General features: G+C 42.9%; 2 protein-coding genes across 3 annotated transcripts in view; one reads left to right on the top strand and one right to left on the bottom strand.

Annotated features, from left to right (window-relative positions):
* The window catches only part of syn2b (synapsin IIb), a 430743-nt gene that overhangs the window by 311903 nt on the left and 95728 nt on the right, over window positions 1-23112 (top strand). The window lies entirely within an intron of this gene.
* The window catches only part of LOC121279661 (metalloproteinase inhibitor 3-like), a 35124-nt gene that overhangs the window by 4680 nt on the left and 7332 nt on the right, over window positions 1-23112 (bottom strand). Inside the window, exon 2 of the mRNA XM_041190882.1 lies at window positions 1699-1787. Coding sequence (XP_041046816.1) covers window positions 1699-1787 — 89 coding nt within the window. The remainder of the gene's footprint in view (window positions 1-1698; window positions 1788-23112) is intronic.

A 23112-nucleotide genomic window follows, 5' to 3' on the forward strand; every position in this document is an offset into this window, starting at 1 on the left:
ATTGTGGAAATGTCATAAAGATTAGAAAACATCAAAAGGACTGCTCAGAACTAGCTATGGCAATTTTGGCAAATGGTTCATTTCCAACCAGCACAAAGATATAAAAAAAAATGTTGCCTCTCAAATTATTTGAAATTTTATTTTAAAGGACCATGATATAGCATTGTTTACCATATAGTCATGCTAATGGCCAAAGATAAAAAAGAAAGACTATTGCCAGAAATTTTAAGGTAGCAGGGGCTCAGCTAAAGAGTCAGCAAGGAACACATTCCCACCAACTCCAAAAGCCCCCTGCCATTTTACGCTCTAAGAAGCATTGATTGGCAGCAGGCGAGACTTCCACCCCTTTCTCAGGAGGAAGTCCCACCTTAGAAATCTGCCAGCCAATCAGATTGGCCGGCAGCTCTCCAGTCCCTCCAGGAACAGTGCTACAGTGGCCGGAGGAGGCACTGCAAGAAGCTTCCTGAGCCTAAGTCCAGGAAATCAGAGAAATCATGGGCAGAATTTTGCCCTCGATGGGCAGGTGGGCCCCACCGGCTCGGCGGTGGGCAGGCAGCTGATCGCCGCCACTGCCAAAATGGGCCCCGCCGCCCTTTTGAGTGGGCAGGCCAATTAAGGTCTGCCCAGTGCGCCGCCCGACGGGAAGCGCTATGTGCTTCCTGTGCGGGGGGAGGGATTCCCCAACTGTCAAAGTGCGCACTTTTACGCACGCGTGCGAAGGACTGCACTTCTTCCTGAGACTAAGTGCTGTCTCAGGGAGAGCGCTGAAAGTGTTATAAACTTAAAAAATAGAAAAATAAAAAAATTATTAACATGTCCCCCTCATGCGACAATGTCACACGAGATGGAACATGTTAATAAATATTACATAAAGTTTATTAAAGTTTTTTAAAACAGACATGAAACCTCATCCCGCCAGTGGATGAGGTTTCATGTTTTTTCAGAAGCCCGCTGGGGCTCCTGGCCTGCCTGCCAGCCTTAAGGTTGGACGGGCAGGGCTTTTAATTGGCTTAATTATCCAGTCAATAGCCTCAATTGGCCATTAAGTCAGCGGGCAGACAGCTGTCCGCCTGCCTTCCTGAATATTTAAATGGGGCGGGTGACTTCGGGGGTTCCCTCTGATGTCATCCCATGTCATTTTCGCGTAGGTGAGCAGGCCCCGCCCCCAATTCACCAATGGAAAAATTCTGGGGAGGGTAGGGAAGGCATAAGGGAAGGAGATCAGGGTCTTGGGGGATAGGCCTGTGGGGGAAAAAGCTCTGCAGGTCACAAGGCCTTAAGGGGAGGGCAGTCAGAAGGAGGCTTCTGATGGAGGTTTCTCCAATTCCCACCCGAGATTCAACTCCCTTCATTTCTGGCCTTCCGTCCTAATCCCGTCCATGCAATTTCACACTCCCACCCTTCCCCCATCCTCAGAACCCGCCCAGGGTGGGGGGGAGTGGAGGGGAGCGTAAAATTCTGGCAAATGACTCCTGAAAATCTAAATAAAAACAGAAAGAAAATGTTAGAAATTCAGTTGGGTCAGCCATAATTTAATTGAGAAAATTAGGGTTACAATTTGTATCAAACTCTGTCAGAATGCTAACCGCTCTTTGTCTTTAAGTTGTTGACTGACATTCTGTGCATTTACAATGTTTTCTGTTTTTATTTAATATCCAAAGGACCATTCTGCTTGCTAAAGTCTTTACATTTGTTTACCTTTTCTTGCTTCACTGCGTACTGGATTGTGTGAGGTTCCATGTTGTTAGAAGAAACCAACGTTTTACTAGTGACTAATACTCGTATCACTATTTAAAAAAAAAGAGATAAAATGTTATCACAATAAGAATATATTAATGAACAGGCATGGAAAAATTAAATGCATTGTAACATAGTTATAGCCTGGAGCAACAAAGGTTTCTATGATGAGATATTTGTTACTACAGCAGCTTTATTGTTATTCAGAAGTAAGGTTTTTAGTTCATTCTGGCATGATTCAAAAATCTAACTCTGCTAATCGTGAAGGTTTTCCTCATTAGAAGGAATATGATCATATTAATCAGCCATACCAATGCTGTTCCACTCCATTTTGCAGCTTTAACTCAGCCTAGTTCCTCATTGAGTTTAGCTGCAATTGCTTCCATCCATTAAATATTATTTAATGCACAAAACTCATCACGAATTAAATACAAGTACAGCATCTCAAATCCGGCTTTCCGAAAACCGGCGATGTCCATGCACTGGATATTTTTGGGGCTGCCAAATATAAATTTCAATTATTATTCGATGAGTAAAATAACTCTCTGGCTTATTTAGCTAGGTGCTGCATTGGCACAGTGGCCACTGACCTGTCATCAGCTTCACGTACCTGCCTTTTCTGCACTCCAAGTGGACCGAGTGACTCTTGACCCGACCCAACTGCCCGACACAACTTGGTCTGAAATACCCAACCCGAAAACTGGCAAGATCAGAAATCAGGCACAGACTCGGTCCCAATGTTGCCAGTCTTGAGACATTGTACTTGTAGTAACTTCCACAGTTGACAGTATTAAATTAACTCTTACCAGATGTAGAAAAATGTAATGTTTTCTTATTTGTATGCATCTATTTTTGTAGGGTTGCACATTAAACCACTGGAAAAACACAAAGCAATTCACCATATGCTTTGAGTTTATTTGCATTCAAATGTCCTTCACCTGCAAGGAAATGATTTTGTCTTGTCAGGGTCTGTACATTCCTCACTAATATTGTTTTCACTGTCCTGCTATTCTCTAGCTAGACCCAAAACAAAGGCTGAAGGTGGAGCAAGGTGGAAATTGGATATTTACCATAGTGTAAAATGGGTAACTGCAAATTGACAGTCTCTTTTAGTCCCTGCCCAACTTTATTCTCCTTTGACTTCAGCGCACTGTAAAATTGGCCAGGTTCTGCACTGTTGGTCAGCAGATAGTTTAAGAGAGGGCACAGATCCTGTGGAGGGTGAAGAACTGGTTGTCAGTGGGCTGTAAGACTATTGTGGGGCCTGGAGGAGCATGAATATTCCTTCTGGTTGCACAAGGTCTTTTAAAAGTGCCAAAGGTTATTTTTTCCCTTTAAAAAGCACTGGTCAAGCCGCTTAATACCCAGAAGTTATGGGTCTAGGATGCATGGTGTATGCTCCATCCATTGGTATAACTGCGATCAGGGTTTACAACTATTGTAGGGTCTCAATTTATGTATTTAAAAACACCCCGCCTATTTTGGACTGCAGTATTGCACACATTTAAAAATCTGCTGTGAATTGAATCAACTGGTGTTATGTTCCGTCTGTCAGATCACTATTCTCAGCAAACACGGTTGCACACCTATCTACAGGTGAGTGAGTTAGTAAACAATATACCGCAGATGCAGAGACCAATATAAGATGAAACACAAGCTGTTTATTTACACAAGTAGCAGAGCACAAGCACATAGACCCTACTCTAAACTACTGATTAACATTGTAACCCGTGCTACACAGCAGTTGGGTAATACAGCCATGTGGTCAATCTGCTCACATTCTCTTAAAGGTGTATTGCACCTCAGATTACCACATCCCTCCCCCTTTACTTGCAAGTATAATTTACAATCTTTACAATATATCAACTATTTACATAAATAAACTATTTACAAATTAAGTTTCTCTGGGGGCTTCTTCAAACGTGTCAAACATCATAGTTGTATGACTTCGGATGATTTATCCAAGGTCTCCCTCTCAGGAGTTATCTGTCCACTAGGGTGTCCAGTAGGAACCTGTAAGTTTGTCTATCCAACTCTCTCTGGCCCAATGGATCCTATAAGCACTTCCAAACCAAGTGGAGTTCCTTCTACATGTGGTGTAGATTCCAACAAGAATGCCCACTTGGGCCCACTTTTGGGCCCAATCGTGTGCATTCCTGCTGCCCCTCCCCTCCAAGTTCAACAATATGAAGGTCAACTGTCAGGAAGGTTATCAAAATCAGGATGTTGGGCAAGGCTAAATTAAACACAATATAATCAGCATTCTATAAAAACAAAAAACTGCCGATGCTGGAAATCCAAAACAAAATCAGAATTACCTGGAAAAACTCAGCAGGTCTGGCAGCATCAGTGGAGAAGAGCAAAGTTGACGTTTCGAGTCCTCATGACCCTTCAACAGAACTGAGTAAAATTAGGAGAGGGGTGAAATATAAGCTGGTTTAAGGTGGGGGGGGGGAAGAGAAGTGGGGGGGGGGGTGGGGGGCGGTTGTAGGGACAAGCAAGTGGTGATAGCAGATAATCAAAAGATGTCACAGACAAAAGAACAAGGAAGTGTTGAAGGTGGTGATATTTTCTAAGAGAATGTGCTAGTTAAGAATGGATGGCAGGACACACAAGGTACAGTTCTAGTGGGGGTGGGGTGAAATAAGACTAACAAGGACTCTTCTTCCGCCGCCTTCGTCTCCGTGCTCACTTCTTTGCGCAGGAGTCCTCTCCCCGTTCAATGGATCTTTTTACCCACCTCCAATATTCTCCCTCCACCTGGATCCCTCCCTCTGGATTCTTACCTTCTCTTGATCTTTTCATTGAGAACTGTCGGCGTGACATTAGTCGTCTCAATTTCTCTGCTCCTCTCACCCATTCTAATCTGTCTCTCTCTGAACTTACTGCACTCCGTTCTCTCAGGTCCATCCCTAACATTGTCATCAAACCCGCTGACAAGGGTGGTGCTGCTGTTGTCTGGCGCACTGACCTCTACCTCACGGAGGCTGAGCGTCAGCTCGTAGACACTTCCTCCTACCTCTCCCTAGACCATGACCCCACCACTGAACATCAAGCCATTGTTTCCAGGACTGTCACTGGCTTCATCTCCTCTGGAGATCTTCCTCCCACAGCTTCCAACCTGATAGTCGCCCAACCTCGGACAGCCCGCTTCTACCTCCTACCCAAAATCCACAAACAGGACTGTCCCAGCAGACTGATCGTGTCAGCCTGTTCCTGCCCCATGGAACTCATTTCTCATTATCTTGACTCCCTTCTCTCTACCCTTGTCTAGTCCCTTCCCACCTACATCCATGATTCCTCTGACACCTTACATCACATCAACAATTTCCAGTTCCCTGGCCCCAACCGCCTCCTCTTCACCATGGACGTCCAATCCCTCTACAGCTCCATCCCCCACCAGGATGGTCTGAGGGCCCTTAGCTTCTTCCTCAAACAGAGGCCCGAACAATCACCATTCACCACTACTCTCCTCCGTCTGGCTGAACTTGTTCTCACACTGAACAATTTCTCCTTTAACTCCTCTCACTTCCTCCAAATAAAAGGTGTGCCAAGGGTACCCGCATGGGCCCCAGCTATACCTGTCTCTTTATGGGGTATGTGGAACATTCCAGTCCTACTCCAGCCCCCTCCCACAACTCTTTCTCCAGTACATCGATGATTACTTCGGTGCTGCTTCATGCTCTCGTTGGGACCTGGAAAAATTTATTGATTTTGCTTCCAATCTCCACCCATCCATCATTTTCACATGGTCCATATCAGACACTTCCCTTCCCTTCCTTGTCCTCCCTATCTCAATTTCTGGTGATAGACTGTCCACCAATATCCATTACAAGCCTACCGACACCCACAGCTACCTCCTCGACTACAGCTCCTCACACCCCGCTTCCTGTAAGGACTCCATCCCGTTCTCTCAGTTCCTTTGCCTCTGTCACATCTGTTCTGATGATGCTACCTTCAAAAACAGTTCCTCTGACATGTCCTCCTTCTTCCTTAACCGAGGTTTTCCACACATGGTGGTTGACAGGGCCCTCAACCGTGTCCAGCTCATCTCTCGCGCATCCGCCCTCACGCCTTCTCCTCCCTCCCAGAAACATGATAGGGTCCCCCTTGTCCTCACTTATCACCCCACCAGCCTCCGCATTCAAAGGATCATCCTCTGCCATTTCCGCCAACTCCAGCATGATGCCACCACCAAACACATCTTCCCTTCACCTTCCCCCAGCGGCATTCCATAGGGAATGTTCCCTCCGGGATACCCTGGTCCACTCCTCCATCACCCCCTACTCCTCAGCCCCCCATCTATGGCACCACCCCATGCATACGCAAAAGATGCAACACCTGCCCCTTCACTTCCTCTCTCCTCACCGTCCAAGGGCCCAAACACTCCTTTCAAGTGAAGCAGCATTTCACTTGCATTTCCCCCAACTTAGTCTACTGCATTCGTTGCTCCCAATGCGGTCTCCTCTACATTGGAGAGACCAAATGCAAACTGGGCGACCACTTTGCAGAACACCTGCGGTCTGTCCGCAAGAATGACCCAAACCTCCCTGTCGCTAGCCATTTTAACACTCCACCCTGCTCTCTTGCCCACATGTCTGTCCTTGGCTTGCTGCATTGTTCCAGTGAAGCTCAACGCAAACTGGAGGAACAGTACCTCATCTTCCGACTAGGCACTTTACAGCCTTCCGGATTGAATATTGAATTTAACAACTTTAGATTTTGAACTCCCTCCTCCATCCCCACCCCCTTTCCGTTTCTTCCCCCTCCCTTTTTTTTCCAATAATTTATATAGATTTTTCTTTTCCCACCTATTTCCATTATTTTTAAATCTATACCTTTTATGCCCTGTTAGTCTTATTTCACCCCACCCCCACTAGAGCTGTACCTTGTGTGTCCTGCCATCCATTCTTAATTAGCACATTCTCTTAGATAATATCACCACCTTCAACACCTCTTTGTTCTTTTGTCTGTGACATCTTTTGATTATCTGCTCCTATCACCGCTTGCTTGTCCCTACAACCACCCCCCCCCCCACTTCTCTCCCCCCAAACCCCCCCACCTTAAACCAGCTTATATTTCACCCCTCTCCTAATTTTACTCAGTTCTGTTGAAGAGTCATGAGGACTCGAAACGTCAACTTTGCTCTTCTCCGCCGATGCTGCCAGACCTGCTGAGTTTTTCCAAGATCAGCATCCTGTTGTGTAAAAAAAAAAATTTGGGGGGCTTTGTTAGTAATTTCGCTTTCTCTTCCTACCTGTCTTATTTTGATGGGTTTTGTTCTTGGTAGCGCTGACTTTAATCTCGGCCTTCTTTTCAATTTCCCTATTGGCCAGACTAGGCTCAGATATAAACTCAACTTGAGTGAACTCGGTGGTAGAGTCTTCCAGCATTTCCTCATCTGTCAGCTCCTTTGAAAATCAGGGGTCTCTATTTTTAAAGCTTCTCAGCTTTCACGTAGCTGGTTCTCAGCTCTTTTAGTTCTTTTTTATATTTGTTAGCTGTTTCTGGAGAATCAAGTATTGTTGTGTTTTCTTGGCTAATTGATTCTTCATCTCGGCCAGAGGTAAGCTGAATTCTTTCTGTTCTCCCTCATGCCTTTTTGTGGTAGAACTTGGTTTCTGAGGGAATCTTGTAATATACGAAAGTCCTTCAGCAGGTTTTCTTTTACTTTTTGGAGGTTACTGACTTCAATTCAAACTCTGTCCTGAAGCATCACTTCTACGACTTCCTTTTGTTGCATCTTTACATACTTCTTTTCCCAAACAGTAACATTTCCTGATTCTGATTGAGATCTCAATAGTGTCTGAAGATTAATCTCTCTTAACCAGTTTCTTCCCAGGAGACCCAGCCCTTTGCTTGATATCACTTTTAGGGGCATATTAACAGACTGATTTCCATACAGTATTGGAACCTTGCAAATACCTCTTGCTCGTATGTCTTCACCAGTATACGTCTTTAATTTAGCATCTGAATTTCCCAGATTTAGCGAGTGATTTCCTCCATTCAGATATTTGAATGGATGTCCCGCTATAATTGTCATGGATGCCCCTGTATCGACTTTCAGTCAGATGGGTTTCCTGTTGACTTCCACTATCACATAGATTGGCTTTGTTTTACCCATTTTTAATTTGTGTAGTGAGTAAATATCTGACCCTGTTTCTTCTGGTTCCTCTATTATGCGGATTTCACCATTTCTACCTTTTTGCTTAAAGTTTTGTCTTAATCTGTCTTTACAATATCACATAATGGGTCCATTATGATGGCAATAGAAACACTCGATTCTTTTAAATTGTCATTCACTTGCAGGCTGTATAATTCCATATCTGCTGTTATTATTGTAGGTTTTCTCTGCTAAACCATTGCTTTTTGCTGTCTGTTAATGGTAGCTGTTTCCTGCCTTTCCACGGAGCCCAGCACTTCCACGTTATTTCTAACCGGTGCTTCCCTCTGAATGCGAAGGACAGCGCCATTTTGTGCTCCCTTAATTGCTTCTGAATCCCTGACTGCGCTTTCCATTGCGACCGCCAACTACACCACCTTTCTGAAGTCTAAATTCATTTCTGACAACAACCTTTTTTGAATGGCATCTTCATTAATCCCACATACTAATTGGTCTTTTACGTTGTTAATCGGCACCCCTAACTCACAATGCTCTGTCAGTTGTTTTAAGACAGCTACATAGCAAGCGACTGTCTCTCCAGGGCCATGATATCTTGAATTGAATTTAAAACATTACGTTGTTACCGAGGGTTTCAGCTGAAAGTAGCTTTTCACAAGATTTACCAACTCAGCAAAGCTCTTGGAATCTGGAGTGTTGGGTGCCGTTAGACTACGAATTAGGCCGTATGTTTTACTGCCACATCAATAAGAGGATCGCTCGCATCTTCTCCTTCCCCAATATGCTGTTGGCCAAAAAGAAGAACGCGAGGCGTTCAGTATAATGTGACCAGTCATTGGTAGTCTGATCAAATGGTTTGATACGGCCAAACTGTGGCGTACTGGGGAAGATAACTTCAATGACTATGATGAAGACTGTACTACAATCGCCTTGCAAGACATGGCTGATTTGCTTCTGTCTAATTTTCGCGGCTTTCTTTGCGTCATTGACTGGTCGTGTTTTGCCTCATCACCAGTTGTTATGTTCGGTCTGTCGGGTCGCTTTGGTCAGCGAACATGGTTGCACACCTATCTCCAAGTGAGTGAGTTGCTAAACAATATACTGCAAATGCAGAGTCCAATATAATGTGAAGCACATGCTTCATTATTAATACAAGTAACAGAGCACTAACACGTGTGCTTCTCAAACCACTGATTAACATCGTAGCTCGTGCTACACAGCAATTGAGTAATACAATCACGTGATCAATCTGCTCACATCCTCTTAAAGGTGTATTGTACCTCAGATAATAGATATCCAAGATGCCCATCAGAAATTTACTCTGCTTGTTGTTACAGCTGACACTTTGAATTTCAAAAAATGCACCACATTGGGCTTCATTTGAATTTAACCAGCAAACTGTGGGTATCAAACAGGCATTCTGTTCCTTCTCATCAGTTTTGGAAACCAAAAATCGCCCAGTTGGGCTGCTTTTGGGAAGAAGCGGCAGGGGTTGTGTCGATTGGGGAACTAATCCTGGGAGAGTCAAAGAGGCTGCTCCTCCTTTCATACAACTGTGTGACTGTTCCATCTTGTTTTTGATATGATGAATTCTCCCAATAATAGACACTGCATCAAGTGCTGCAGCAAGTGAAATGCAACATCTTGACACGTAGGATAAACATTTTTCCTGCTCCTCTTAATGTGAGGTTGCTAAATTCAAACTATCTAATAATTTAGATTTTTTTAGTGCTATCTTTCCTTGTTGCTATATTTACATTGAATAATCCAGTTATCTGAATTAAGCAATTATTTTAATGCAAAAATAAATAATAAGGCATGGATGACATTATCATCCCCTGTTTTAATATGCTGACATTCATTTTTTACTTCAGCCCAAAACGGACATGAAGTCACTGGTGCATCCGTAGCACCTGGCTAAAACCATTTTCAGGATTGGGCTTCATTTGAATTTAACCAGCAAACTGTGGGTATCAAACAGGCATTCTGTTCCTTCTCATCAGTTTTGGAAACCAAAAATCGCCCAGTTGGGCTGCTTTTGGGAAGAAGCGGCAGGGGTTGTGTCGGTTGGGGAACTAATCCTAGGAGAGTCAAAGAGGCTGCTCCTCCTTTCATACAACTGTGTGACTGTTCCATCTTGTTTTTGATATGATGAATTCTCCCAATAATAGACACTGCATCAAGTGCTGCAGCAAGTGTTCCTGACAAGCATAGCTTGGGTATATTAGGAATCCCACTGCATCCGGTGTATCAGACATTTTGCTATAATTAATATTCTGCTGCTGTTACTTAGTGGTTAACCCTTGTTCTGTCTTGTTCTGTGTTGTCAATAAAATACTCCTGATGATAATTAATGTATAATAGGAAAAAGCTAAAGGCTAAAAGCTAAAGCCAATCCTACGCATAATTTTGCCTTCTTAATTTTTGTCGCAGAATATTTTAATATGAATACAAAAACACTTTATTTTGAATTGTGATAGTAAGTAAATTGTTTTGTTGGCCGTCTGAAACATTTCATGAGAAAACATTCCATGAGAAAACATTCAATAATGGATTCACATTCCCTGCTGGGAAAAGTTTTTCTTATTTGTAATTTCTTTACTTGATGAAAGAAAATGATACTTTTCAGGCTTCTGCTTCCTGCAGATTAAGTCATTGTACAATTCAGTCACATATGCAACGCAGTCAGAAAGCAAGAGGAGTAATATTATTCCACAGCTCACCCCATTGCTACATACTTAATCCCTGCTTCTCTCTTCCTTTCAACATTTTTAATCTGTTGTGCCAACTGCAGAAAATAAAATTACAAATTGAGGCTGTGTTAATTTGATCCAAAATATTTAAATTAAACTAATTTTATTGTTTTGAATTCCAAGTTAGTGATTTAATTTACATATCTGCAACCTTACAAATGCAAAACATTCTAATCCTTAATTAGTCATGCTTGATCAATAATGGCATAGAAGCCATTGCAATAGAAATTATAAAGAGGCTGACAGAAATAATAGCAGAGATCACACTGAGACACAACATGGCAAGGCAATATCTTATCATAGACTACATACTTGATACAAACACAATACTGTAGTTCAGAAACAGTGAAGAAACTTATTTAATGAAGGAGTCCTGATCATATAACAAGACACGAAGATCTAAATGGTGAATGCCTTTCTTAGATGCCATCTGAATAATCCCAAGATTTAATAACAGTGCTGTACTGCTACCTTTCAAAATTATCCACTTATCAAAAACCCACCCTCCATCCCTCTATCCATGCAAACTATCATCCCTTTTCTCTCCGAGATCCTGGAACATGTTGTTTCCTCCCAGCGCTGTGTTCAAATCTTCCATCATCCCATTTGAATGTCTTCAATCAGATTTTCATCCTTCTAACAGTACTGGAATGGCCATAATCAAAGTCACAAACAATACTCTCTGTAACTGTGATCATGGTGCATTATCCCTCCACTTTCTCTTTTACTTCTCTACATCCTTTAATACAATATGAGTCCCCTACAACACCTCTCAAGTTACTGTCAGCTCCATGGAATTAGCCTTGCTTGGTCTATAATTACCTAGCTAATCATAACCAAAGAATCTCCAACAATTGCTTCTCTTCCCACCCATCCCCTGCCCCACCTCTATACTGTGATCTCCAGAATCCCCCCATTGCTCTGTCCTTATATTGAGCTATACACTGTCCCTTGATGACATTATCTGAAATCAAAAGGTCAGATTCCAGACACAATCTGATAACAGCAAACTCTGCCTTTCACCACTTCCCCTCCCCCATCCCCTCCCAACTGCTGTGCTGAAAGGCTATTTGTCAACATCCAGTTTTGAATGAGCTGCATCTTTGTTCCGTTAAGCTTGGGAAGATCATGACCATCGTCTTCAGCCCCACTATAAACTCCATAAATTCATCACTAAGGCCATCCCTTCCATATCTCAGACTGAACCAGATTATTTGCAACCTTGGCATTCCCTCCTGCAGAACTGAGCTTCCTATTTTATATCCCCTCCATCACAAAGACATAACGTTACTTACCCCTGGTCTTACCACAGCACGCCTGCTGCTAAATCTCTTATTCATGCCCTTATCAACTCAATTATTCCAAAGGTATTCTAGCTAGTCTCCCATCCTTCAATCTCCATAAACATCACCTTATTGAACTCAGCGATCTGTTTCCTACCACGCACCAAGTCATGCTCACTCGTCATGATTGCTCACATACTGTGTCTTCCAACCCATCAATGACTTAAATTTAAAATTCTCATCCTTATGTTTAAATTGTTTCATGGCCTCACTCTTTCCTATTTTTGTAACATTCTCTCCCACCACAAACTCTCCATTCCTCAGACTCCAATCTCTTGTGACTCCTGTTTCCCTTCCCCCGGGCAGTGGCAATTATGTCTGCAGCTGCCTGTGGGCCTACTCTTTGGAATTGTTGCTTTAGACCTTTCCACCTCTTTCTCATCCTTTTGAATCCTTCTTAAAACCACCTTTTGATTTGATATCCATTTTCATAATGCCTCTCTGAAGCACTTTAAATGCATGCTGTTATTATTCACCCAATTGTTCACCATCATTTCAGTTCTATTGTGTGTCAAATAATGTCTCAGCAAATGAAAAGCATGCGGATGACAGTTAAAATAGTAATCCAATAATACTGATAGAAAACTGAAAGAGGCTATAGTAATGCCATCACTACAGGGTATATTTTTCATTGATGTGCTGAAAGCTATAATCATGAAATTAACCCAGATTTTGTCAGCATTTGCTGACATTACTTGTCTGAGGCTGACAGTAGATTTCGGAGGTGGCACCATGTGGGGAGCCAGAAGTTGCTATCAGTGATTCAATGTTCTCCATGGTGTGTATTGTTGGAACCGGCACCCCCACCCTCAGCTCACCAGACTGCTATCAATTAGAAATAACTGAGCTGATGAGAATTTAACAAAATTGAAGTCAATGGTAATCAGGGGAGAGTGTTCACTGGTTGGATCATACCTAGTATAAAGAAAGGTGGTTGTAGTTGTCAGTGGCCAATAATCTTAGCCCCAGGACATCGCTGCAGGAGTTCTTCAGGAAATTTTACAGGCTCAGCCATCTTCAGATGCTTCAATTATCCCTACAACATGAGGTCAGAAGTGAGCATGTTTGCTAATGATTGCACAGTGTTCAATACCATTTAGATACTGAAGCAGTCTGTACCTGCATGAAGCAAAACCTGGGCAACATTTAGCCTTGGGCTGATAAGAGGCAATAATATCCACATCACATAAGTGCCAGGCAATGGCCATCTCCAAGAAGAGAGAATCTAACCATATCCCCTTGACATTCAATGCCATTTACTTTCACTGAATCCCACACCATCAACATCCTGCATGGGTTACCAATGACTAGAAACTTAACTGGGCCAGCCATATTAATACTGTGGGTGCCAGATCAGGTCAAAGGCTTGGAATTCTGTGGTAAGTAACCCACCTCCAGATTCCCCAAAGCCCAGCCACCATCTACAAGACCCAAGTGTGATGGAATACTCTCCACTTGCCTGGATGAGTGCAATGCTCCAACAACACTCAAGAAGCCCAACACCATCCAAAACAATGCAGTCCACTTGATTGACACCCCTTTCATCACCTCAAACATTCAATCCCTCCATCAACAATGCAGAGTGGTAGCAGTGTGTACAATCTACAAGATGCACTACAGCAACTCACCAAGGCTTCTCTGACAGAATCTTCCAAACCAATGCTCTGGACCACCTAGAAGGATCAGGACAGAAGATGCATGGGAACACTGCCACCTGAAACTTCCCCTCCAATTCACACATCATCCTAACTTGGAACTATATCACCATTCCTAAAGGACTTATTGCCAGACTGGACCTGCAGCAGGTGGTGAAACAATTAATATGAGGGAAAAATCTATTTGATCTTGTCCTCATCAATCTACCTATCATAGATGCATTTGTCCATTAGAGTGTTGGTTGGAGTGACCAGCACACAGTCTTTGTGGAAATTAAGTCCCATCTTCACACTGTGGATATGCACCATCATGTTGTGTGGCACTATCAATGTACTAAATGGAATGGGAACAGATCCAGCAGCTCAAAACTGGTGCTGTGGGCCATCAACAGCAGCAGCAGAACTGCATTTCTCCACAACCTGCAGCCTCATGGTCCGGTATATCCCTCAGTCAACCATTACCATCAAGCTAGGGACTAACCCTGCTTCAATGAGGAGTGTAGAAGCGCATGCCAGGAGCAGCAGGCATAACTAAAAATGAGGTGCCAACCAGGTGAAGGTACAATACACGACTACATGCATGCCAAACAGTGGAAGCAGCCAGACAAAGCTAAATGATCCCACAAGCAATAGATCAGATCAAAGCTCTGTTGTCCTGTCACTTCCAGTCATGAATGGTGTTTGACAATTAAACAACTATTCAGAACAGAAGGCTCATTGACCTTTCGCATCCTCAATAATGGTGGCGCTCAGCATGTCAGTTCAAAAGTAAAAGCATTTGTAATCACATTCAACCAGAAGTGTCGAGTGCTTGATCTAACTTGGCCTCTGAGATCTCTGCCATCATAGGTGCCAGTCTTCAGGCAATTCAGTTCACTCCACAGCGATATCAAGAAAAGGCATTCAAAACAGCAAAGGCTGTGGGCTCCGCTAACATACTATACTGCAGAAGACTTTTGCTTGAGAACTAGTTGCACTCCTAACCAAGCTGTTCCCATACTGCCACAACACGGGCACCCACCTGACAATGTGGCCCGTAAAAGCAGGACAAATCTTGAGAACAATGCAATTACTCTGCCTCCTTTCATGAGATCACTGCCAAATTCCAAACTTCACTACTTATTACCTGCAGGCAGATCTCATGGTGGCTATCAGCTATGGAACTCAAAATAACTAACTGTATTAAGATGTAAAATGACAAGGTTTAAGAATGGTCTAATGCCATATCTCATCTGCACAATGAACAAACTCGAATGACAGTTAAACTTTGAGGTCATAATATCATAAAGATTATAATCTAATGATAAGTTGTATTCTGTTCTATCATTTTTTTTGTATTTTATGTTTTACTTGGAATGATTGATTATAAAGCTTACCTCAGTTTGGCCCTTGGCCATGATGACAGTTGATTTTTAAATAATTAAACCTTTGATGATAACATCTGATCCTGTCAATTACAGTCCCACCAGTCTACTCTTAATCATCAGCAAACTGAAAGTGTTATTGACAGTGTTATGAAGCCTTGCTCAGCAACAACCTGCTCACCAATGCTCAGTTTGACTTCTGTCAGGACCCTTCATTGCAGCCTTGGCCCGAACAAGGACACAAGAGCTGAACTCAAGGTGAGAGTGACTGTCCTTGACACCAAGGTAGCATTTGACTGAATGTGTGACCAAGGAGGCCTAATAAAATTGAGGTCAATGGAAATTAAGGTGAAAACTCTCCACTAGCTGAAGTTATGCCTAGCTCAAAGAAAGATGGCTGTGATTGTTGGCCAAACAGCTCAGGCCCAGGACATTGCTGCAAGAGTTTCTCAGGGCCATGTCCTAAACCAAACCATTTTGAGCTGCTTCATCAATGACGATCCTTCCATTATAAGGTCAGCAGTGGGAATGTTAAGTGCTGGTTGCACAGTGTATAGGTCCATTCACAACTCCTCAGATAATGATGTCCTCCTGTCTGCATGCAGCAAGACCTAGACAACATTCAGGCTTGGGCTGATAAATGGCAAGTAACATTCACACCACACAAGTGGCCAACTCCAACAAGAGAGAATCTAACCTCCCTTTGAGACTTAATGGCATTACCATTGCTGAATCTCCCACCATCAACATCCTCAGGGTCACTATTCACCAGAAATTTAACTGGACCAGCCACAGAAACACTGACTAAAAGAGCAAGTCTGGGTTAAATCCAGGTATCCTCTCTCTAACAGCACTGTGGGTGCAACTCCACTAGATGGACTGCAGAGGTTCAAGAAGGTGGCTTACCGCTACAATTTTAAGAGCAATTAGGGATGAGCAATAAATGCTTGTTTTGCCAGTGATACTCGCATCCCATGAATTAATTTTTTAAAATTGCAGCAGAACCGCACTGGCCTTGGAAAATTTATTTTATATGTGCAATGTCAAATTTCTCCGCTATGATAATGTTTTTTAAAAATGTTTAATGATATTTCAGCTTCTGCATTAATCCAATGTGCATTCCCCAAACACTTATTTCACTCTCTGTAAAATTTAATTAGAAGTGAAAGATCGGTGCACTTTACTTCCTGGTTTGCTGTCTGTGAGAATGCTTCAATGTGATTGGCTGCTAACCCTGCTTGATGTCATCACTTTTGCTGGATGCTTGCAGATTCACTTGACTCGGTATGGGATTCAATGTGATGTCAGGAAAGGGGAAATACATGGCACAGAGATCACTAGATCTTTGTGGGCAGCTTTCTTCGAGGTCATCATTTTAGCGTTTACCATGAAATTCAGGTCAAAGTGTTTGTAGCTGGGAAGGAAACTCAAAGATATTGAAAATTTACTGTGCAGGTATGTTTGATCTGTTGAGATTAATGTTAACTTTATGGTTAAGGACTTTGAAAGTTCTCAATTGGATTGTAATTTGTTTAAATATTAGAAAAAGTGAATAAAAAGAATAACTTTTTTCATCCAATTGTGTCATTAAAATCTGGTTGGTGACCATTGGCCAGTAGATTTCCTTACCATGAGGTGTAGGGTGAAATCTTGTGGAGGCAATGGGGGTCCTGGCTGCCTGGAGAGCCAACAATAGTCCCGCATTGCCTCCTTCCGGGAAGATCACTGAATCTTATTTCACTCAGACACTTGATAGGCCAGTGGTGAACCTTTATCCTGGATTAAGGACCCCAGGCACAGAAATCTCACCTGCCAAGTGCTGCTGGCCAATCAGAGGCTGGCAGCTGTATTAAATAGCAGTGCCATCGGCGGTTGGGGGGGGGTGGGGTGGTGGTTTTTGCTGGTATGACACACACCCAAGGCCTAGTATCATCACTGGGTCCCAGGCCAGAGATCAATGATGGCAGGAAGGGAGTCATGGGATGAGGGTAACGTGGAGGAGAGTAGCAGCAAGGGCAGGGCTGGGTCCCAATGGGCCCCCAGCTTTCCCGATGCCAAGTCCCTTGATCCAGTGGGTGCATGCCTTTTAATGATGAAGCCCTCTTGGGAGCCTGCAAGCAATCCACTCGCCATTGGGTTAATACCGGCGACAGTGGGATGAGTTTAGTGGCAGAGCAGGAAGGTCATCCATGAGACTTCCAGCCACAAATGTAATCGGGTTGCAGGCACAAAGGCAGCGGGGCCCACATCTGCCACCATCCCACCCAATTAAATTCCCCCTCTGCCACCGAATCTGCCATGGGGGTGGGTACAAGATTCTGCCCATAGTATCTGGTGTCTCAGATGTCTCCAGCGTTCACCTATGCCCCATTTTATCCAGTAATTAATTTCAATGTCCACTTTAAAAGGCTGGCATACAGATAAAAATAATTTTTATTAGTCTTGAATATTTGTAGGTTAAAAAGAGATCAGAGCTTTGTTTTAGAATAACTGAAGGATGTTTTAAAAATATGAACACATGAATTTCAGCCGCTCCAGCTGAGGTGCAAGGTGAGCTGTTTACAAATGTAAAACATTTCAACCAATGCTAAGTACACCTTATTTAAACTAATAAAAGAAGTATTAATTACTGAAGTAGCAGAACATCTGTGCTCTCAGCTGCAGAGAACTAAGCCTGTATTCGCTCCTGAGTCAAGTACTGGGAAGAGGGAAATTTCCTGGATCTCTGCACCCACTTCAGGAGAAACTCATCTGAATTGCATGATCTATATCTTTGGTGGGTGGGTGTGGGACGGAGTCGGGCCTGCAGGCCCGAGACGCAGGTTGTGAGTGGCCATAGGGGCGATCAAATGCCAAGGTGCATTGGTTAAAAGGCCACCCGTGGTTCTCTGGGACTTCATTCCAGTTGTTTTGTTAAATATTAGGCCCTCTAGTGCCCACCCCTCACACCCCCTCACCCCCAACCCACTCCTCATGCCCCATCTATGCCATCTCAAGTCAATCTCTGCTCCCTTATAGACTCCATGCCAACTTCATGCCAACACATTCACCATCCTTTGCCCTTATATCCGCCATGCCAACTCACCCAGTTTTTACCAAGAGCAGACCAGAAGCCATGATTAGACAAGAAAAGAAACACTCCCATTCGTGAAAGCCTATTCAAACCTTTAAATCCCTTCGAGTACTTAATTCCTTATGAAAACAAACAGACTTGTATTCATAGCCCTGCAAAGATAGCTAATCCTTTAATAACCTCTTTGAGCTGTCAATCAAACTGTGAACTTGGGATCCCTGACTGAGATAATGATAGGTTGAGGAAAGCAGCCAAGCGTTAATAATGAAATAATGATAGCCATTAGTGGTAATATCAACAAACTAGACCAGATTCCCTTTCAACTCTCACTGGCACAGGTAGGCTTTCTTTAATTTTTAGAGGGCTGGGGGTTTAAATAACTTCACAGCTTGGCAGTTCTACAGACCACATCCGCCTTTCAACAGCATTTATGACTACTGTTAAAAATTCGTAACTCCCTGAGGGTTAAGGCCCTTGTTACAGGTCAGTTTGGGTTTCTCTCATGTGTGAGTCATGCCCCGCCTCCCCTTTCCCCTATCGGCAAAAATGGGAACTGTCAGAAATGGGGATGGGACATCTGGATCAGGATCCTACCTATCATTTTTACTCAGCGAAAATCCGGGCCCTGGCTTTGAACTTTCAAGGGGCAAAACCACGATTCACAAAGTAACAACAAATGACGGAACCTATCCAGCCTGTCTTAACCCCCCCCCATCCATTAAATCTTTTTAACCACGCCCCTGCCATCCAACTGGATCTCGGATGAATAAAAGATTTTGTCTGTATTACCCTACGAAAAAGGAATGGAGGAAAGAGAATGACAAACAGTATGTCATAGGCCATAGTGAAACACTACATGCTTTTTACCTATAGTGTGCACATTCTGCACATACATTGCCTGGGTGGCTTAAACTGGAGTGGCGTTTAAATGAATATATTATTGTCTGTGACAGGTTAGCACTCAAAATAATAGTCCATGGGGGAGTTAGTACAGCCGTTACTAGCCTCAGTTGTAATACACGGACAGGTTCATAAAACTGGAAAATCCTTCACCTTCCTCTGTAAGCTAATTGACTAAATTAAATTTGGGTTCACTACCCTTAAAAACATTTTATTAGCTGCAGCCATTACTTGTTCAAAAAAAAGGAAACTAATATACCTAATAGGTCCTTGCAGATTCATACTGTAACAGCCCAGAAGATGGCTGCATCTTTAAAATCATTGTAAATTCTTATGACATAGATACTGAATGCAAAATTGACAGCAGAGCTGAATATTATCCAATAAAATATCAGCTTCCAGTACACCTGAAATGAGAAACGGGCCCAAACTAGATTAACTGAGGGCTTCTCCCACTAATCAGTAGAGGAAAACAGCTTTTCTGATATATCTTCTGCTAATATCCATTGCCCATGGAACTAAAGTTAGCCAAGGGTAGCAGCAACTTGCACAGTGCTAAATCACATGGAAATTATTAGGAATCAATTAAAATTAATGAAGGGGTTTTTTAAAAAAGGTTTAAATTGTGGAAGCATTCAACAATCTAATTGTTGAAATCCTGAAAATTTGCTTAATTCCTCTGTAATATTGTCAGTGCAAGTGTGAATACTGGCTCTCAGTATAAACCCCTTTCAACAGCAACTGGAGGCTGAGGCCCTGTCCTGCAATTCTCAATAACCCAGTTTGTGTATATTGTTAGCCAAGGAAATCTACCTAGTGTTTTGCAGGTCTGTATTTTTTTAATTTTACCATTAGGATCTGTCATTAGGGCCAGAGTGACTGAATATGAAGTATCAACTGGTCACAGTAAGCCGGTATAGATTTGTAAAGGTAATTCATATCAAATGAACCTACTTCATTTTGCTGAGAAGGTGGATAAGGGAACGTCTCTGAATGTAACTCATATGGACTTCATAGAGGCATTCAATAATATTCTGCACACAATACTGATAACGTAAATGGGAGCACATTGAATTGGAGGCAACTTTTTGACATGGGTGGGGATTTGGTTAGGTGGTAAAAGCCAGAGGTTAGAGATAATGATATGTCGCCCAGTTGGCAGGATGTAGACTAGTGATGTTTTCAAAGCAAAAACAGAAAATGCTGGAAAAACTCAGCAGGTCTAGCATCTGTGGAGAGAGAAACAAAAGTTAACATTTCGAGTCTGTATGACCCTTCTTCAGAGCAGGGTGTCCAAAGGTTCAGTACTCTCAGTTTGGGGTCTCAGTTTTCCATTGTATTTATTAGTGACTAAGGCGAAGGAATAGAGAGCTGTATTTCCAAGTTTTCTACCAATACTAAGTTAGGTGAAATAGTAAGTAGTGCATTTGGGAGCAGAAATCTTTAAAGGGAAATTAGGTGAATGTGCAAAACTATGGTAGATAGAGTTTAATGTGGAGAAGTATGAGGTCATCCATTTGGGCCCTATGTAGATCCAAATGGCAGAAAGCTAGGGGCTGTGGATGAGCAGATAAATTTAGGGGTCCATGTATAGGAATTGCTGAAAGCTAGTGGACTGGTACATAAAGTAATTTAAAAGTTTAATGGAATGTTGCCCTTCATCTCAAGAAGGCTGGATTATAAAAAGGTGGATGTTATGCTACAGATGTATAAAACTCTGTTTTGACCACATCTGGAGTACATAGTTCTGGGCAGCACATCTCCAGAAGAATATAGAGGCCTTGGAGAGAGTGCAGTGCACTTTGCCAGGGTGACATCAGGGCTAAATGGGTTAAGTTATGATGACATGTTTCATGGACAAGGCTTGTATTCCCTTTAGAGTATTGCAGATATAATTGAAATGTTTAAGATGATTAAAGGAGTTAATAGGATTGTTGGAGGGAAACTATTTCCTCTGGTGAGGAGGCATAACCTAAAAGTTAGAGTTAGGCCATTAAGGAGTGATGTCAGAAAGCTTTTCTCCACAGAAACGTTAGTGAAAATCTAGAATTCTCTAGATTTCTCTAGATTCTCAAAGAGCTGTTGAAGATGTATCAATTGAAAACTTAAAGCTGAGATTAATGAATTTTCCCACTACCATTCCTTTTTGCCTTACAGCATCATCCTTTTTGTCATTAAGTCACTCCTGCCTCCCAATATATAACAGACTTTTCCTTTTGTTCTTTCCTCTCCTCACCTCGTTCCTTGCCTCTGTACTTGCTTAAATCCTGTTACATCTCTAACCTTTTCCAGTTCTGATGAAAAGTCATTGACCTGAAACAGCAGGTGGAATTTCATACCCTCGCCCGTGGTGAGTTTAGTGGCAAGGGGGGCATTTAGTCAGGTGCAGGGTGGCAGGTGGGGGTGCCACTACCTTCCCTCCTCCACGCCAATTAATTCCAGGGTGGGAAGACCCATGGACGTCCTTCCCCTCCCACTGCAAATTAAGGCCCTTAAGTGGACAGGAACTGCCATGTGGGGTTCCGGGGGTTGGGGGATGCTGGGGGGGCCTTTTTCCAATGGCACTCAGTGCCTGATTGAGGGACCTAGCATTGGGAAGGGGCATTCTGCTGGGAGTCACTCCCCCTGCCCTTTCTGTCCTCTCCCCCATGACCCCCACACCACAACTTTCTTCCCGCCATCAATAACATGTGCCTGGATCCCTTGGCAATCCGTGGTCTCAGGTGCATGTCACGCCAGCAGCAGCCACTGTTTCCCCGATGGTCTGCTGAGTATAGAAGGGTTCTGTGCCACTAAGTGGCTGGCAGCTCTCGGTGGGTGGGACTTTTGCCCCCAGGGTCATTGGTTCTGGGGGAAGGCCCACTGCTGGTCTGTCAAGTGCTGAAGGACACAAGATGCAGCAGACCTTCCTGAAAAGAGGCACCGCGGGGATCTCACTGGTGCTCCAGCTGGCAAGATAGACCCTTGTCACCTCCACAAGTTTCCACCCAACAATTATGTTTCTCTCTCCACAGATACTTCCTGACCTGCTGAGTTTTGCCAGCATTTTCTGTTTTCATTTCAATTTTCCAGCACCTCCAGTATTTTGCTTTCTCATTGAGAAGTTCTTGTTAGACAAGGATATTAAGGTCTGCAGAACCAAGGCAGGTAAATGGAGTGAAGATATGGATCAACCATGATCTAATTGAACAGCATACTGGCTCAAGAACTGAATAGCCATTCTTGATCCTGTTTTCTGACATGGATAGCACTTTTTAGTTAGTTATAGGCATCTCTGTCGAGATTGTAACAGTGATAAATATGCTGATGATGTGCTGCTGAGTGTTTGGAATCTCATTCAGGGAGTTCCATCCTCAGCCCTTTCAATGGGTATAATTTGTTTTCCCAGAGAGCCAGGGAAGGTTATTTGTTCATAATTTAACGATGTGAAGAGCATGCAATGTTAACGTTGTAGGGAGTATTTAATTAGTCCATGAATGATATGTTCTGGATCAGTTCCTTTGTATAAATATTTTTTGTTGTTGTTTGCATTGCTACTGAGCAGCACAGTGGGTTGGTACACTAATGTGTCTTGTCATATATCACACTACCAATTCTGCACACCTCACATTGCCAGTCTCTGGCAGGACATGAGGGAGAGAGAAGTAAAGCACAGGCTGCAAATGCAAATTTGGATTAATTTTATATTACAAACAACAACTGATCTTTAACCTGTAAATATCAAGGTAATCAAACCATTTTTTCTATATACAAGACATACAGAAATTGCAAACATAAATCTATAACAGCTATGAAGAACAATTAGAGGAATGGCCCAAATGTAGATTTTTTCTTTATAGCATTCTTCAAACATTGTTGAAACATTGCAGTGCTGCTCTGTTTTGTTATTCTGGTGCAGTCCCCTGAGACTTCCACTCCATATAGCAGTGTTAGATTGTAGAACTGCCTGCTCCCTGTTCAGTTTACAATGTTTTACTGGAGTCTCAACCACGGAGATCTCTGAGTCACAACGATATCATGTGTATCATCATTTATATTTTAGTTGAATTGAGAAGAACATCAGTAATCTGTCTGGACTTTCCCATTCAACCTTAATTTGCATATCCTATGATTAAATCTATCCTCTGTCAAAGGGTCGAATTGTTGTATTTTGCCTGCAGTGTAGC

The sequence above is a fragment of the Carcharodon carcharias genome, chromosome 7, assembly GCF_017639515.1.
Source record: "Carcharodon carcharias isolate sCarCar2 chromosome 7, sCarCar2.pri, whole genome shotgun sequence".
NCBI lineage: Eukaryota > Metazoa > Chordata > Chondrichthyes > Lamniformes > Lamnidae > Carcharodon > Carcharodon carcharias.